The sequence below is a fragment of the Podarcis melisellensis genome, assembly GCF_964234715.1.
Source record: "Podarcis melisellensis genome assembly, chromosome: 9".
Classification (NCBI taxonomy): Eukaryota; Metazoa; Chordata; class Lepidosauria; order Squamata; family Lacertidae; genus Podarcis; species Podarcis melisellensis.
Genome location: NC_138541.1, coordinates 24,235,233 through 24,252,893, shown reverse-complemented (window position 1 = coordinate 24,252,893; position 17,661 = coordinate 24,235,233). Strand labels below are relative to the sequence as shown.

Genomic DNA, 17,661 nt, shown 5'->3' with positions numbered 1-17,661 from the left:
AAACAATTTAAAAGATAATTAAAGTTAACAATAAAACATATAAATAACAGCATGTCAATATGTGCCTGGGATTATTATTGTTGTTGTTGTTAATGCAAACTGAATAAATTTATACTGTATTTGGATCAGAAATCAGGTTACTGTGACCCAATAGTTTTATTTATTTATGTTAGCACAGGGTTGACACAACTGTGACTAAGAGATCAAAGATTCCGGGTATACCTTGACCAAGGTTTGAACTTTAAGTTTGGAAAGAAACGGTGATTCTTATATAGGAGTGCCATAACAGGCACGTCCCACTCTCAAGAGACTGTGATTTACTCACAGTATAAAAAGACCGGCTGTGATCTACCCAGTGCCATTGCAGGAGTTAGGGGCGGGTTGACCAAAGGCGATCACTAAACTTCATTCCATGATCTACATGGGACACCCCTGCGATCTACCAGTAGATTGTGATGTACCTGTTGTACATGCCTGCCATAACACAATGGTAGAGACAAGGATTTTTTGCATACACATTTTCCTAGGTCCAGTCTCTTATATAGGGCTGGGAAATGCTTCTACCTGAAACTATTGAAAGCCCCCATCACCCAAACATGCAGGCCTAGGCGGAGCAGTGTATGAGGCAGCTTCCTGCAATGTTAATCAGACGGTCCTGGAAGTGGTCACCACAGAAGAAACTGGATTTAGTGGTACTAAGTGGGAAATTGCCAGCCTCATGAAGAAGCTTTTCCACCTACAAACAGTGATCCCTCTGGAAGTTGTCAACATTTACATTATTATACTTGCTGCACAATCCTATACACGCCTCAGTAGTTATTCCCAATGGATTCATTGGAGCTCACTCCCATTTAAGTAGGGATAGTTCCTTAGACTTAAGGTCCATTTGAGTTACTGGTGATAGGGAAGGAGGAGGGGGGTACCTTTCTTCACCCCTCCGCCGCCCACCCAAGGGTCCGAGGCGATGACCTCGACGGTGCCCAGCCCTGCCCGGACCCCTCAACCCCCACACCGTTACACAAGCACCACACTATGCCCCTGGCCTTATAAATAAAAGGGTTTTCCCTTCCCCTATACGGGCGAAATAAGCCCGCCATCTTTCCTAAGCCTCCCTCTTACTCCATTTCTAACGTGAGTAGACCGTGTCGAATTGTATCCCCATTTACTGTAATGGCCGCGCTTTATCCAATCAGAACCATGCATTCGCCCTGCAGAAGCTAGCTCAGTGAGCTCCTGCACACCTCATTTAACCTCTTGACAAGTTGCTGACAGCTCCCCACTGCGAGAACAATGGAACCGAAACCAGTGACCTCGTAAAACTGTCAAACTCTTGCTACAATGTATCCATTTCCTTTCCTTTTCCGATCTTCAATACACACTTGACCGGCAAAGCACTGATTGGATTGATATTTATTACGGCCATTGGCCCATTACACGACAGTTTCCCATACCAACATATTATACTTAAACCTCCAAATTTAAAATCGTCAAAACTTACAAAAGAAAAACAGTAACCGAAGCAAAACAAAAACAAAAACCACCATCATACATTACAATAAATTTGTAACCTATACATCGCCCTCTGCTCATAAATTAATCAAGGATATCAATGGTGATATCGCCTAAAACATAGATCATGGTTTAAAACAATGGTGATATCACCTAAAACATAGGTCATGGTTTAAAGGGGTTATCCGAATCACACAGGAGACCGTTTCTCTTCTTTAGGGATAGGACGCTGATCAGGAATCTGGCAACCATGAGTGATTTTAGGGGGTCATCATCAATTAGTAGATATCTCAGTTTGGCTTCAACCGTATCATTGGCAATTCCCTTAAGATATTGAGCAAGAAACTTGCTCCTGGCCGGTAAGTGAAAAGCACAGTCAAAAATTATGTGATGCAACGATTCCGGTGCCCCACAATTACAATCACATAAGAGCAATATCTGTCCATTGGAGAATCTATTTCTCAGCACGTTTGATGGGAAGGTGTTGAATCTTGCCTTTACAAAGGCATATCTATGAGCTGAGGAAGTTAAGGAATTCAAATAGTTTGGGAGCCTTAAGAGGCTCCCCACTGCCAAGATTTAGAGGTGAGCAGGTACCATTACCCAAGATCATTTTCTGCTGCAAGTCCATCTCCTCTAGCTTACAGGTTACTGTTCTTTTAGCTGGGACTATGTCCTGCTCTAGTAATTTGGATGGGGAGATTCCCATTGCCGTTATTTTCAGCTGTAAATTTTTTACCCATGGGCTCTGGAAATCATCTCTCCACATACATTGTATCAAGTACAAGTTTGGGAGATTGTGCCATAGAGATAACCAGTGACAAAGTATGTGCTTCCACAGAGCATTTTCCAGGGATACAATATTAAGTTCCATGCGTAACTCTGTATTACTTACACAGTTGGGCAGTTTCAATATCCCTCTTAAAAACGGATTTTGAATGACCTCCAGGTGAGATAGGTTGGCAAAAGTCCCCCAAATTGAGATGGCATAAGCAATTGTCGGGATCACCTTGGCCTTGAAGACTTTCAACGCTGATGGGATATGAAGGGCCTCATCGGTGAAGAAGAATCGCAAGATCGCCAAGGAGATAGCTTTGGCTCTATTTGTAACATAGGCTACATGGGCCTTCCATCTGAGGTTATGTTGTAACCAAACTCCCAAATATTGGAATCTATAGACTTGTTTGATGACTCTCCCATCAATTCTCCAATTATGGAGTTTCCGGTTCTTTGAGAAAATCAGGATCTTAGATTTTCCATAGTTAATTGTAAGGGAATTTGCGTTACAGTATGATCCAAAAAATTTTAGGGCCCTCCTGAGACCTACTCTAGAAAAAGAAAGAATGACTGCTTCATCCGCATATAGTAACAAGGGGCAGCGATAAAGTGCTAGGTGGGGTGCGTGAATCCTTTCTTGGGCCTCTATTAGGGGAGTCCTCATGTCACTTATGAACAAATTGAACAGAAGTGGAGCCAATATACAACCCTGTCGGACACCTCTGTTAATGGGAATTGAATTCGTGAGATCACCCTCCGGGGTGAATCTCACTCTGGCCGCTGAGTTCTCATGGAGTTTGATTATTAGCCAGAGAAGCCTTCTGTCGATGCCCCAGCGGGTGAGTTTTTCCCAGAGGGTGCTCCTGGGGATACTATCGAATGCTGCCTTTAGGTCAATGAATGCCACACAGAGTTGGCCACCCTTTGGGGTGGAATATTTCCAGGCAAGATGTTGTAAAATTAGAATATGATTCATTGTTGACTGTTTTGGGCGGAATCCAGCTTGTTCGGGCCCAATTAATTTTCTCTCTTCGGCCCATTGGATAAGTCTGTTCATCAGGGAGTGGGCATACAGTTTCCCCACTATTGAGAGCAGGCTGATGTTCCTGTAGTTCCCCGGGTCATCTGGTGAGCCCTTTTTGTGGAGAAGCACTGAAACTTTGGAAATTAATCTAAAATCAACCATAACTCCGATTTCCTCCATCTTGGCGTCGTTCAACTCAGTTCCCTCTGGACTCCATGATGCTACCCCTACCTCCATAACCCCCAAAGCGGCAAATCACATACTCAGGAAGACCCTAATCCTGTCAGATCGTTCTGCCAAGCCCTTCCTCCGGGCAATGCCAGGTGGCAGACGATGCATATCTGGACTATTGTTTTGCCATCACCGGTACTCGGGAAGTGTTTATCTATGCATATCTCTCACTCTGCATATTTACCCCTCCCTTCCTTAGAATGCTAATCCGCGTAACCCCACCTTTCTGTAATATATTTGTGATGTAATCCGTGAAACCCAACCTTCCCATAATGTATTCATGACATTTCTTGCACTGTATTCTGGGACTTGGAGGGAACTTTTAAAAGTTTATGTCGCCCCACTCACGGGGTTCAATCTCGTCTTGAACCTGTTGCGCAATAAACCTTGGATCTCCGCATATTGCTCCTGTCTCCGGCTGAGCTCATTTTCTTCCGCTAGGACCCGCGGACTTAGTCCGACGAGCTGGGTGGCAGGGTAACTCCGCACCCGGAATTTTCCGTAACACTGGGTTGCAGTCAATGGTACCTTTGTGCTAGAAGTGCTTTTGCTAACAAGGTGAGACAACCCATTTTCACCAACCCTCCCTACAATTTGTGGGCCATACCCATTCTCTACCCAGCTGGCAGGGAAAGCTTTTGGGGGTAGGAGGACTTGTGGTTAGTAGCAACCAGATGTTTAACTTATGCAAGCAGACACGCTTCTGCTAGCCCAAAGTCACCATCAGATACGATTCCTAGTCTTCAGTATGTTACATGTTAGAAACAGCGTATGTCATGCTAGTGGCTTTTTTGTGTTGGGTTACATCACAGGTGATGTTTATATCCTCTACCACCCTGCCAGCAGCCTGTATATCATGTTTTATTTTTGTCAAGTGGAAACATTGGTACACACCCTTGAATGATAACCATTTTTATGTCTAGTCAATTACATTTTCTTTCTAGAGGAGGGCTACAGCAGGCTTCCTCAACCTTGGCCCTCCATATGTTTTTGACCTACAACTCCCATGATCCCTAGCTTGCAGGACCAGCGGTCAGGGATGATGGGAATTGTGGTTTCAAAACATCTGGAGGGCTGAGGTTCAGGAAGCCTGAACCAGAGTCTTACAGTAGTTTCAGTGTGGTGATGAAGGCAATGAGATTACCCATAGATAAAGGCAGAAACACTGCCTTTTGGAAATTTCCTTTCAGTGTGTCCACCAAAACCCCTAGAGGCTCTTTTCACATGTGCTTCTAGTAAGCTAGGTGTCCCCCATCTTATATCTGTGCATCTGGTTCTTCCTGCCTAAGTGCAGACATTTATCCCTATTGAAAACCATTTTGTTAGCTTGGGCCCCGTTCTCCAATCTGGAAAGGTCATTTTGAATTCTGATTCTGTCTTCTGTGAATTGCTAACCCCTCCCAGTTTGGTGTTATCTGCAAATTTGATGAGTATCCCTTCAATTCCTTCATCCAAATTGTTTATAAAGACATTGAACAACATCTTTTGCTTCAGGCAGCAAAATGCGCTGGACTGCTCCTACTAACATGCAGGGATTTATGTTTTGCAAAGTGAACCATGGAAAGAGAAGAGGGAAGTCATTGATATTTTAAGGTTGTTTAAATGAATATTCTAAAATGTAAAACAGAAAATTTAAGAAAAATTATACAATAAAATAAAAATAAATTAAGTTGTAGAAACAGGACCGGCCCAGCCACTAGGTAATAGGCAGCAAACCGCTATATATTTATTATCAATGTGTTTTTTAATCCCAGGAAGAGAGCCTGTGCTATTTTTCTACCTCACAACTGGGCCAGCCTTGGAACTACTGTATACACCTTGGGGAGGGGAGGCGGTTGGCATTTGTTGCTTTGCTTGGACACGTCTTGGGACGGCAGGGTTGGGGGCTGGCAACGAAAACAAGCCTCGGGGACAAGCCCTGGCAGGTTCTTTGACCTTCGGAGGGAAGGAACACGGAAGCTTCTTCGAGCTGTGCGTCCAGGCGGGCACCCAGGAGCAGCAGCCCACGCCCCGCCTGGATAACCGAGAGGGACCGAGGAAGATAACTCGGGCTGGGTGGAGAAAAAGGTGGGCGGAGGAAGGCGGCTGCCTGGAGGAGGAGAAACGCTGACTCTGGCAAAAGCAGCACCCAAGGGGGTTCCTCCTTCAGTCTCGGGCGTGCGAGTCGAAAGCCCAGCCATGGCGAGCTCCAAGCGGCAGAGAAACTCCAACAACGGCTCAGGTAGGCGCCGGAAGCCGAGCGCGAGGCGCCCTTTGCGCACTGGTGGAGAAACCGAGGGGCGGCGGGGCAGGAAGCCTGAACGCGGCCCGAGTGCAGCCGGTTGCGGCTCTTCCGTCCCCTTTGCTCAGCTTCTCCGCCTGCAAGATCAGAGCTCGGAGATTCCTCCCGGCGGGGAGGAACAGCCGCGGGAGATGGGTCTCCAAAAGGCGCCCCCCAGTAGGAAGGCTGCGCGCCTCCTTTAACCCCCGGAGAGAGCGAAGGATCCCGTGGGTGGGGTTTGGAGTCTGCCTGCGTGTCAACGTCTGAATGGGAACCAGGGGGACACCCAGTCCATTTAAAGCGCATTTGCTCCCCGGAAGAACCCAGGGAACTGCAGCTCACCCTTCAATGAGCCCCCGTTTCCAGCACCCTTTACGAGCCCGCGATTGCCAGGATTCTTTGAAATTGGTGGTGTGCATGGAAGAACTCTCATCCTCTGCAGAATGCAGGAAAGAATGGCTTGTGCATCTGTACTTTCATTTAGTGATCAATATATGATACACGGACCTCCTGAGGCTTAGTTCAAGGGGGGTGGCACTAAGGGGTATTTTTTTTTACCGTTTGGGGGGGTGGGGAGAGAAAGCAAAACTGCTGTCCACGCCCGCCCTTTGTCCTGGCTTCGAGTCGGCTTCTGTTCGCCTCCTTCCTTTGTTCTTTCTCGCCTTCCTGTGTTTCCTCCCGCTCCGCCCCTCGTTCTCCTTGTCGTCACGTGGCCGCGTCGCTGTGTTTTGGGCTGGGTTGTAGCTGCCGGGCACGTTTGTTGTCGCTGCCGCAGGGCAGGGAGTCGGGTGCTTGGCTGCTGGGGAGAGCCGGTTATTCCTTTGTGCTGCAAAGCCAGCCAGACCCACGCCCACATTTGGGGGGGTAACTGGAAAGAACAGTACAGGGTGTGCTCGGCTCTCACCTGTGGCTCCTAGAAGCATAGCTGTCAACTTACAGATTTGAAGATAAGGGACCAGCAGCCTCGAAAATAAGGGATCAGCAGCCAAAATAAGGGATTTTCCTAACACCGGTATGTTCAACTTCTGAGCCCCTCCGAGCCAAAGGCAGAAAGCCCAGCCAGCAGCCAAACGAAGCCTCAAGCGGTGGTTCCCACGGCACAGCAACCCGGCAAAGGGGATGCAGCAAGGAAAACCACGTCACCTCTCCACTGGGAAGCGCTGAGCAAAGGCGAGTCCCCAGGCAATGCGGCCGATTTGATCAGCACAAGGCATGCAAGCTCTTAGACTCCTTATTGGGTGAGCAACGCAGCCAAGCAACACAGTTGGAGCCTCCCTCCTCCCTGGCCGGCAGGGAGGAAGGGAGAGGAGCTGCTTCCTTTGAAACCCGGGAAATTTAAGGGACATCATCAATAAGGGACGGCAGCGGGACACTGCACTGGGATAAGGGACTTTCCCGCCAAATAAGGGACAGTTGATAACTATGCCTAGAAGCTGTCAGCAGGTGGCCGCAGCAGCCACACCCCGAGAACATAGCTGTCAACCTTCCCTTTTTTTTGCGTGAAATTTGCTTAATCCAGTGCTGCTTCCCGCTGCTATCCTGGATTGTTAGATATCCTGTAGACTGTCCCTGGGACAGGTGAGGTTGCTGATCCCTTATTTTCAAATCTGAAAGTTGACAGCTATGCCCGAGAATGGCTTTGATGGCCTGGTTGGTCTCAAACCTTCAGTGAGTTAGGGACTTCCCCTGCATGCGAAGACAGGCTTCTGCGGATTTAGCAGACAAGACCAATGGTCAAGACGACAGTTTCTGCATGTGCTGTGGAGGGAAGTGATGGGCAGGTGGGGCTCATTCACCTGGGAAGGTAGCTAATCTAGGAGAAGGAAAACTCTGACCCTAAACCTCTGCTGCTTTGCGAGATATCTTCAGGAGAAGACAAGGCTGAGGTGTAAACCCTATACAAATCCAGAGTGGCGTCCCCAAGATAATTGGATGGCGTCTTCCAGCAGCTTCTGCCAAGCTGGTGCCAAATGCATCCCTCTGCTTTCCTTTGAAACACATCAGTGAGACCAAGATGGGGGGGGGGAGTCTTGTCCTTGTGCGGCTCAGGACATCCATAAACACTGCCCAGGTTTGTGCTCCAGGGAGGTCACTTCAGTGCTGCTAATGCAGCCATTTGACTTCACCCCCAGAGGCACATTCCATTGTTTCATGTCCCAACAACAATGTGACAGTCTTTAGGGCAGCACCAACTTCCATTTTCTACTCCAGAGAAAGTGTGAGCTGTAAGTTTCTTCTTCGTTTTACAGCTCATGATTTCTTTGGAGAAGACAAGCTATGAGCCCAGGTTTGGTCAGCACACTAGTCCCAATCATAATTTACCTTGCTGCAGCAGGTGGACCAGGGGAGGAGTGCGGTGGCTGTGATTTCTCTGGGAACCCTTGTGTTCATGCTAACCTGTGTTTTGTCTTAGAGTGCATCATAGTTGGACTTTCAATTCCCATCAGTCCCAACCTGCATGGCCAGAGACTAGGTCTTGTATGTAATTCAAGAGTGTCTGGAAGGCTACAGTTTCCCTATCACTGTTCCGCAGGCACACAGCTGCACAAAACAGCATGGACACCTGGCCAAGGCTGGATTAAAGTCTTCTTGAGTTTAATGAGAAGGCAGAATCTACAAAGCCTTGGAACCAACACAATTATATATAGAACTTCAGAAAAGAAGTGAACAGTCTACACTTTTGCTGCATCACTAAATATGTTGTTTTCTGCCATAGGAGAAATCCATGTGGACAGCAAGAATGTGCTGCAAGACAGAGGTAAAGTATCTGCTGTTCGTTCAAAATATAATTGAAAGCTATTCAAAAAAGTGTTCTGTTTCCACTTAGAAAGCTTTTCTAAGTTGGAACAGAACAGGGAAGCAAGCTGGAGAAGGAAATCTTCCTCCCCAGATGGGGTGTGGGTGTATTTCTGTGGAGGTAAAAACATTCAGAGGTGGATCTGATTTATGGGAAGGTGGCACACTCTTGCTTCATTAACCCAAGCTGGATTGTTTGCACAGGGAATGAACTAATACACATTAAATTTGTAGGCATGGCTGATTGTTCTAATGAAGCTTCTCTGTATGTGCATTTAGAATGGAATGTACACGTCCTGTTATTTCCCCTGTTCATTGCAGGTGCTGTGATCCAACGATACACACAAACCGTCCTCTAAGGATTTGTGCATGTCTACCTATGCAAAAGACAATTGATTAGGCTTGAGAGTAGAGACAGGAGGCAGAAGTTTTGAGTTTCAAAAAGATTGAGAAAGATAGATCTTTAGATACACTTTCAAGATTTTAACTAGGGCAAAAGTTGTAAAATATTTTAAAAGATGAAATGCTGTTTTTTATTGTTAGCCAGGAACAGTGGAGGGGGAAAGCAGGACTGAAATCTGCACATACCTATTCATACATAAGTACAATTGATGGCATGTAAAAACTTTCTTCTGCTCTCAGGCATATGATAATACTGGAATTATTTCTGGACAATTAATTTCTGGGATAAGCAATTATTGTCTTGGTGTCAACCTTCTTTACAGGAACACACAGTGTTATTGAGATCTTGGTATATTGGGGCTCCGTTTTTACATTTTGCATATTGTATGGATAAATGCCAGTTTTTCACTTTGTTTCACTTTGTCTTGTATATTTTTATATTGTTGTAAGTTGCCTTGGGTTTGTTTGAGAAAGGTGTCAGCAAAATTTAATACATTAAAACAACAACAATAGTCAAAGTAGTGGTGCTATTTTTTAGATTGCTAATTACAGATTTGGGGGCAAGAGTTGCAGAAGCTCCTGATTTACTACAGCAAAATCTTAATACAGGAACAAATCCAGTTATCTCAAATGAAGACATCTTTGGAGCATGTTGATGCTACATTCTTTAAAAGCTTATTTGAAAATTAGATCATTTATATGAACTTCATTTGTGCCTTTAAGTATATTGGACCAACCATGTTTTGAATTATTTTCAAATTATAGATGGACAGCAAAACCACACTGAAACAGATGCTATTGTTGAAAGGTAAGGATCTCTGTTGTCCTTGAACAGCTGTTTGTAGCTGAAAACAAAGAGACGGAAAAGTATTTCCCACTGTATATGCTTGTTGTTCTAAGAACCACACCCTCAATATTTACTGGATTTCTAATAAGTATGGCTGTGCTCTGAAGTGTTCACAATACAAAAGATAACTTTTTTAGGAGCAGCCAAAATTGTGCTTGCTGATTATTTGACTTTTATAACTGGGTTTATCGTAGAATTAAGAGTTGTCAGTGCTGCATAAATTTTCTATCCTAAAACAATGTGTTTATATTTGTGTGTGTGTATACAGTGACTGGACTATTTTTGTATGGAATAAATCCTGTCTGATTGGCAAAACTACAACTGGCATATGGAACTGGGACCGGTTATTTTAGAAGCATACAAGTCCTTGGGCCATGTATTAGTAGTTGTACAGTTCTTTGGATCCTGGCTTGATCCAGTGGATTCAGCAAGGTGGTGTGCATATGAGAGAGAGAGGGAGACTGGGTTTAATAACTGAAAACTCCTTATTTTTGTAGAAACATCCAGCTTTTTGATCCAGCAGTGGAGTATAACATGAACCACAAGAGGAGGGGACTTGCTCTGATCTTCAACCATGAACATTTTTTCTGGCACTTAACTTTACCAGAGAGACGAGGCACCCAAGCTGACAGGGATAACCTAAAACGCAGGTGTGGAGATGTTCTCAAATTATTTTTAAGCATATGTGAGTTTGTGGGCAGAGTAGGGAGAATCCAGTACAACTTCAAGCCATTTATACATAAAAATACCAAAGAATGAAGTTTCTTAAAGACAAAATCATTGTGTATAAAAATGATGAAGCCCACTTGGGACTCGCCCTGACAATGAGTACACTATAAGGACTAAAAAAGCATGAGCTGTGAAGTCCACCGTTCAAATGCTGCCTCAGACATGTTCTTCTTAGTTGGTCATTATGACTCAGAGTCTTTTCCCACTGGCCAATATACAGGTGAACATTACAGGTGCAGTTCAAAGAATGACTATATATAAAGCACTTTGAATGCAGCTTTCAAACTTTTAGGCAACCCTTCCCATGTTGATTTGTCTGTCACAAGCCAGCTGTGTTTTGCAGATAAGCATGACGCCACATGAACTGAAAGTGTAACCTTAGAAGACACCCAGCCTACTCTTGTGGCTGCACATTATTTTTCTCTTAATTTATAGACCACCTACTTGCCAAAAATGGCTTCTAAGCAGTTTTGAGTGCAGGATAGGAGTACACAGAGCAACCTGTTAAGAGTTGTAGGAGAGAAAACACTTTATTTTCCCTCTCTCCTTCAACCAATAAATTACATGGCAGATCAGTAATGGGGTGCAGAGGGCAGAGTGTGAAGCTATCAATATGCTTTTTTGATCCAGTATTTGCTTTGAGAAGTCCCAAGAAAGCTTCGAAAGGAACCCCTGGTTCCTGTTCAATTAAGATCAAGCCACTCGTAAACTGCTTCCCAGCAGATTACTCAAGTTGGGATAGCTTTCTCTTAAAAAAGTAGTTTCCTTGCCTGTTCCTTTATTGCTGTATTGGAGAAACCATGTCATATGAAATTGGTTAGTTATTAGTACCCCACACATTTATAATACTGCATTTTCTCAAGAAGAGAAAAATCAAGAAAGAAATGCAACTTGTAAGACTTTTCTTGTTCTTGTTTATACTAGTTTGACAGAGCTTGGGTTTGAAGTGAAGTGCTTTGATGACCTTAAAGCAGTTGAAGTGCTGCAAAACATTTACAACGGTAGGTGACTTTGCTTTATTTACTTGAGTAAATTCTGCTACGATTATAATACAGCTTTAATAGTGAACGTGTTCAACTTAAAACCTTTTGTTTAACCCTTTCTTGATAAAAATGTGTTACAGTAAAAAAAAAAAAAAATGAAACTGTCAGAGTTGCTTGGTTTCCTTATGAGAGTTGAACTGATCCAAAGTATTTAGATCAGGCATAGGCGAAATTGACCCTCCAGATGTTTTGTGACTACAACTCCCATCATCCCTAGCTAACAGGACCAGTGGTCAGGGATGATGGGAGTTGTAGTCCCAAAACATCTGGAGGGCCGAGTTTGCCTATGCCTGATCCAGATTGACAAATCAATAGCTGAATTATGACAATAGCAATAAGTAACAGCAGATATGATGGCCAAATATTTGAAGGGCTGCCACTAGAATGGAAACACTCATGTTTTCTGTTGCGCCATTAGAAAGAAAGGTGGAATACTGTGTTGTGATAGTGGGAGACTTACTCTTCATTAGAGTAAGTCTTCCGCTACACAGTGGGACTGAATAACCAACATCAGGGATGCTCTAGTAGTGTATTCCAGCATCAGCAGGACATTGAACTAGATAGCCTTCCAACAATGTAAAGGAGCGTGTTTTATATTTAATGAATGAAACCTGCTGCTGTGGTTGACTTAAATCTGGAAAGTTTCAGCAGTGGTATCAAGTCTGAAACAAAGCTGGTTTTGAACTGCAGTTCCAGAACAGCCAGAATGCACCAAGTAGGCTCTAGCAAAATTGTTGTAAGAGACTTGCAGCACAGTTTCATCGTGTCTACTTAGAAGTAAGTCATAGTGAATTCGGTGGGGCTTACTCCCAGGAAAGCAGGGTTAGGATTGCAGCCTAAGGTACTAGAATTTGAGTGGGAATGTATAATTGAATTAGCAGGCAATATAGAAGTAGTTTAATAGCCTTTCCAATTAAGTCACCTGACTCTAAATAAGAACTTGTTCCATTCATAGTATTCACCCGCACTATTTGCCCCATCCGTAGTTCTAATCGTCTCTGCCTGCAAGGAACCTCCTTTCCTTACCTTGAATCCAGATACAGCAATAGCCCAAGCAGTAGCTTTTTGGGTACCCAAGTCCCTAGTATGGATGCTAATCAATCCGGCCTGATGGAGGCAACAAGGTCACCTTGAAGCCCATGTCCCTTTCATTCTGAACACTTCTTCTGTCAAGAACCTCTAGTTTTGAGGTTGTCACAAAATGGCAGCTGTGCAGGATTGAGGACCTCATGAGGAATTTGGCAAAGGTGCTGGGTACAGCAAAGAGATCCAGTGATACAATTGAGAGCAAACTATGGTTCACATTTTCAATCCATCTTGGTATTTTCCCTTTTTGGCTTTGCTGAGCTCAGTTCCAACATGACCCCAGGGTACTTTGTTCATCACTACTTTACCAACCATTGCTTTTAAAATTATGTTTTTCAACGGCATTGTTTCGCAGTGTCCACAGACCAGCATGAAGATGCAGACTGCTTCGTGTGCATTTTCCTGAGCCATGGAGAAGATGATCACGTTTATGCCTACGATGCAAAAATAAAGATACAGGAATTAACCAAGATGTTCAGAGGAGACAAATGCCCAAGCCTAGTTGGGAAACCAAAAGTATTTATAATTCAGGTGAGAAAGTGGAGCTCGTGAATTAAACCACAACATGATTCCCTCCAGGTGTTTTGGGCCCACCAGGACACCACCAGGCTAGGGAAGGCAGGAGGAGACAGTTGCATATTTTATTGGAAACAATACAGAAATAAAGAAAAAATGGAAACACAAAACCCCCTCCTCCAACTGAATAGGCAATGGCCCAGTTATCTGCTGCTTCTTGCAGTTTTGGCCCTCAGTTCGGGGTAGACAGAATGTCATGTGTCAGTTTATTGGAATCTCTTCGGTATCACAGAGACACTTTTTATTCCCTTTCTTTTCTAAGTATTGCCTTGGTTTATGCATGATAGGAAGTACAAGGCATGCTTCTTTCTAAACTCAATTCCAAAGTGAAAAACACACACTCTTTTCCCAGTGTTTGCTGCACTTTCTAAGCTGAGTCATCCTACCAAAAGACTCAGCAAAACATAACCAAATATTTAAGTATATATTCAGTGTATGTCAACAAAGGCAGAACTCGGAAGGGTTCTGCGTTAGAATGGTGTCCAGCTGTGAGACTTCGTTTCCAACCGTTTCTCCTCCCACAGGCATGCAGAGGAGATAGGCATGATGACCCAGTCCTTCATCGTGACACAGTGGATAGCAAAACAGAAATCAATGAAACACTAGTCGATGCTGCTGCTGTATATACACTGCCTGCTGGTGCAGACTTCCTCATGTGTTACTCGGTTGCAGAAGGTAAAATGCACCCCCCCCCAGGCTGTCTGTAACTGCTGATTCCTTCAAATAGCAGTTAACTACAAAAGAAAGAGACAATTTTCTTGAAGTTAGTCTCTGTGTATACTTGTATTATTGCCATGTGCAGGGTTGCATGCTATATTTGCGATAAGAAAAAATGTATGCAAAAACCACCCATTTCCTTTAATAGGAGTTGTTCGCGGAAGGTTCAAAAATTTGGCTTGAGAAAGTAAAAAACCAAAAACACCCTCTGTAGCTCAGAGGTATCTCTGATGCGTTGAGACTAGACTGCTTTAGGCAGGTTACCTCAGTTCAGAGTTTTTAAGTACCTGCCTTGGGATTAAAGCTTTGTCCAAAGTGGATATACACTTGTTGTCTTCTGCTGTTGAAGGTGAACACTGGGATTCTTGCTGCAAGGTGTACTCATTAATAGTGCAAAAAAATATTTTTAAGCCCTTAATCATTCTTGCTTCACAAATGAATATCCCTCAAGACCAACTAAGGCTGCAGTCCTAAGCATATTTATTTAAAAAGTTCAGTTGATGACAAAGGAAACATGTTTTTAGATCAGGGTGTGTGATTATTTTCAGCTTTCCTAAAGCATGGAATTAGGTTTAATAATCTCTTAGATTACTATTTGCTAGTTTAAAAATAATAATTGAATGCAGGTTCAGATTGAAGGCTTTTCTGCAGACATGACAAAGACTTAATACCCTTTCCCCCTTTTTGCAATAGGGTACTATTCTCATCGCGAGACTGTAAATGGCTCTTGGTACATTCAAGATCTGTGTGAGATGATAAGAAAACATGGTTCTTCCCTGGAGTTCACAGAGCTACTGACGCTGGTTAACAGGAAAGTGGCTCACCGCAGAGTGGATATGTGCAAAGATCTTAATGCTATAGGGAAAAAGCAGATTCCTTGCTTTGCATCAATGTTGACTAAGAAGCTGCATTTCTACCCAAAATCAAAATAACACTGAAGAGCAGTAACGAGAGGGTATCTCAAACTACCCACAATCTTGACATATGGGGTAATAGATTCAGGCTGCAATCCTGTACCCTTTTACCTGGGAGTAATCCCCACTGAACTCAATGGGGTTGCTTCTGCGTAGCTGATGTTTGGAACTGCACTGTCAAGCATTGTCAGTGTGCACTATTTCAGTTTGCTTAAGAAATCACCCTTGTTTTTCTTGATCAACTAAGACGATTTGCAAACTACAAAAAAGCAATAATGGAAGACCCAAGTAACCAAATTACAACCAGCAGGGTCTTTTTTAAAAAAAAAAAAGTGATTGTAAATATTGTAAGATAATTTCAAAATCTGAAAGACTTTTTTTTTAACTTGTTAGAAAAACTGCGGAAAGAAATTTGAAAGGAAGTTGTACAATGTTGAACTTTCCATAAAATTCAACATTTTAAAACCGGAAGTACTTTTTATGCACTGCATTTGAAATTATTGGATTAGAAATCAATATTATACTTACCGAACCTCAGAGAATTTTGGAAAATAAGTCAATATTTTTACATTTGGGCAAGAAAGAAGCAGTTAATCAGAGTTAACTATTTTCAAGTGCATGAGTTTGCAAGCTTCATTTCGAAACTTTAGATTTGTACTCTCTCTCCTCCCCCCACACAATAATGCTTTTGTAGGGATCATTTCCATTATCTGACCTCATCCATCTGACCCCATACTTTAGCCTGGCAAATACCATCTGAATACTGCCAGACTCAGTTGTGCAACTGCCACTGATTGGTGTAACTGGCTGGTATGGTCAAAAGAGTTCCAGGCATCCCATTTATAGTTCATAATTATTATTAAGTGGCTTGACCTACTGCAGGCCATTAGCTATTGTTCTATAGGTGCTAGGACATGTACTGTCTTGCTCCCTGATGTTGGGGCTGGTGATGTTTGTATAGGTGAGTTGTGCCTCATGGACTTTGCATCTTAAATGTAACAAGAAACTTTATATGTTTATAAAAAGCCACAGATTCTGAAAGTATTTGTGCATGTGAGGATTTCTGAAAACTTAGGAGGTGCTTTTTTTTTTGCAGAACATATCTTAACTCAGAAAATAAAATAAGCCCAAAACAGCAATGCATTTTTTATTTACCTTATTATAAAGTTACATTCAAATAGAGGGGTTCCAGATTAAAATAAAAATTTTAAAAATCATTTTTGTCTCTTCTTTCAATCAAGTATGCATTATTAATTCAACAGTAGCTGCTACATGTTTCTTTTTATTGTGAACAGTATTAAGAAACAAACTATATACATGGGGAGTCTGAATTTCTTTGTAAAACATGAAAAAGAAATCTGTTATCAGGAACAGTTTTAGCTGTTCCTTGTAGATTTCTTCACCCCCCCAAACCCCTTCAAAAACAGAAGGACTACATTAGTCCAGAATACTCCAGTTTCAAATCTTATGAGGCAATTCAACAAGGCTAATTATTATGAAAAAAAATTAATGTTTGTCATTTATTTCTTCGATAGGAAGACGCAATTGTAAGGGATTCTTCAGCCGCCTCAAGGATTCTTCCACCTAGCAGTGAGAAGAGAGAAATATAAACTGGTGAGCTTGCAGTTGTGAACCCCTTCAGGATCTTTCTGATGCCTAGTTAATGCCATCTGGATGGCTGTTGGCATTCAGTCATGCTCCAAGGCAAAGAAGGGGTTCCTCAGAGGGAAACTACAACAAATAAAAGCAAATCAGAAGCAGAAAAAGCAATGCAAAATACACAAAATGCTCACCCAATAAGGACCACGAGAAGCACTGCCTTAGGAGGCAACTTAATTACCATGGCCTGAATAAACAAAAAAGGTCTTGGCCAGGTGCCTAAATGCTGACAAGGACAAAGCCAGGTGCATCCCAAGGACACCATTCCACAGATACCATTGAAAAGCCTTTATTTTTCATGTGGTCCAACTCTTCCTCCAAAAATCTCTGCAATGTTTTCCACCTCCCCTAACTCTAAGATTAGAAATTTGTTTAGTTGAAGGAAAAACAACCGTGGGGCATAGGTAGAGAGGAATAAACCAGGAACTGGTTTTATTAACTCCCACCAATTATTTCACTGCACTTGAGTGCTTGCTGTAACATATAGTTCTGGCCCTTAGGTTAGTAGTTGTATACATTTATATAACCTTGAGCCTAAGGCAGAGGTGGGAAACCTGTGGGCTCTAGTAATTTCTGGACTGAAACACCATCTCTGAGTTGGGAGACTGACAACAACTGGAGGGACACAGATTCCCCATCTAGGCCTAAGGAACTGGATAGTTTAACTGCATCCATCTGTCAGCATAAAAGGTACTCCAATTGTTGGCTTCTAGAGAAACACTTTATATATCGCATGGAGGAAATCTGCTCTCGTTGCAGGAAACCCTGTGGTTATTTACATATGGGGTTCCTGAATTTTTAAATCTCACAGCATGCATTTGCATTAGTAAGCTATGGCAAACTGTTTTCCCCAGTTAACTGCCACTTAATTCCAAAGAAGGAAATTGTGTTTACAACCACTTGAAACGATGGACAAAGGGCAGTAAGCCGTAATAAGAGGAATATCAAGTGTGTGCACACATACATTTGTATATGAATGAATGAGTGGCAAGTATCACTGGGACAATTTTAGGGGTAGTCACTCCTTTAAAAATCATAGCATTAAGAAGTAACAGGCTAGCTTAGGTTGCAGAGCCTGGTGAGCAAGCAGA

At 43.0% G+C, this 17,661-nt stretch overlaps 2 protein-coding genes across 2 annotated transcripts in view; one reads left to right on the top strand and one right to left on the bottom strand.

Moving 5' to 3' along the window:
* The first annotated feature begins 5,453 nt into the window (after nucleotides 1-5,453).
* CASP6 (caspase 6) lies at nucleotides 5,454-16,128 on the top strand. Its single transcript, XM_081925315.1, has 8 exons — nucleotides 5,454-5,762; nucleotides 8,518-8,559; nucleotides 9,765-9,807; nucleotides 10,344-10,496; nucleotides 11,500-11,576; nucleotides 13,060-13,235; nucleotides 13,805-13,955; nucleotides 14,691-16,128. The coding sequence occupies exons 1-8, from the start codon at nucleotides 5,720-5,722 to the stop codon at nucleotides 14,927-14,929; spliced, it is 924 nt and encodes a 307-aa protein (XP_081781441.1). The 5' UTR covers nucleotides 5,454-5,719; the 3' UTR covers nucleotides 14,930-16,128.
* The window catches only part of MCUB (mitochondrial calcium uniporter dominant negative subunit beta), a 65,790-nt gene continuing 64,162 nt past the window's right edge, over nucleotides 16,034-17,661 (bottom strand). The window contains exon 8 of the mRNA XM_081925254.1: nucleotides 16,034-16,495. Within this exon, the coding sequence (XP_081781380.1) occupies nucleotides 16,418-16,495 (78 nt within the window). The 3' untranslated portion in view covers nucleotides 16,034-16,417. The remainder of the gene's footprint in view (nucleotides 16,496-17,661) is intronic.

Coding starts and splice junctions, on each gene's coding strand:
- CASP6 (XM_081925315.1), top strand. CDS start 5,720: ATGGCGAGCTCCAAGCGGCAGAGAAACTCCAACAACGGCTCAG. Junction 9,808..10,343: donor ACAGATGCTATTGTTGAAAG/GTAAGGATCTCT, acceptor TTATTTTTGTAG/AAACATCCAGCTTTTTGATC. Junction 10,497..11,499: donor AGGGATAACCTAAAACGCAG/GTGTGGAGATGT, acceptor TGTTTATACTAG/TTTGACAGAGCTTGGGTTTG.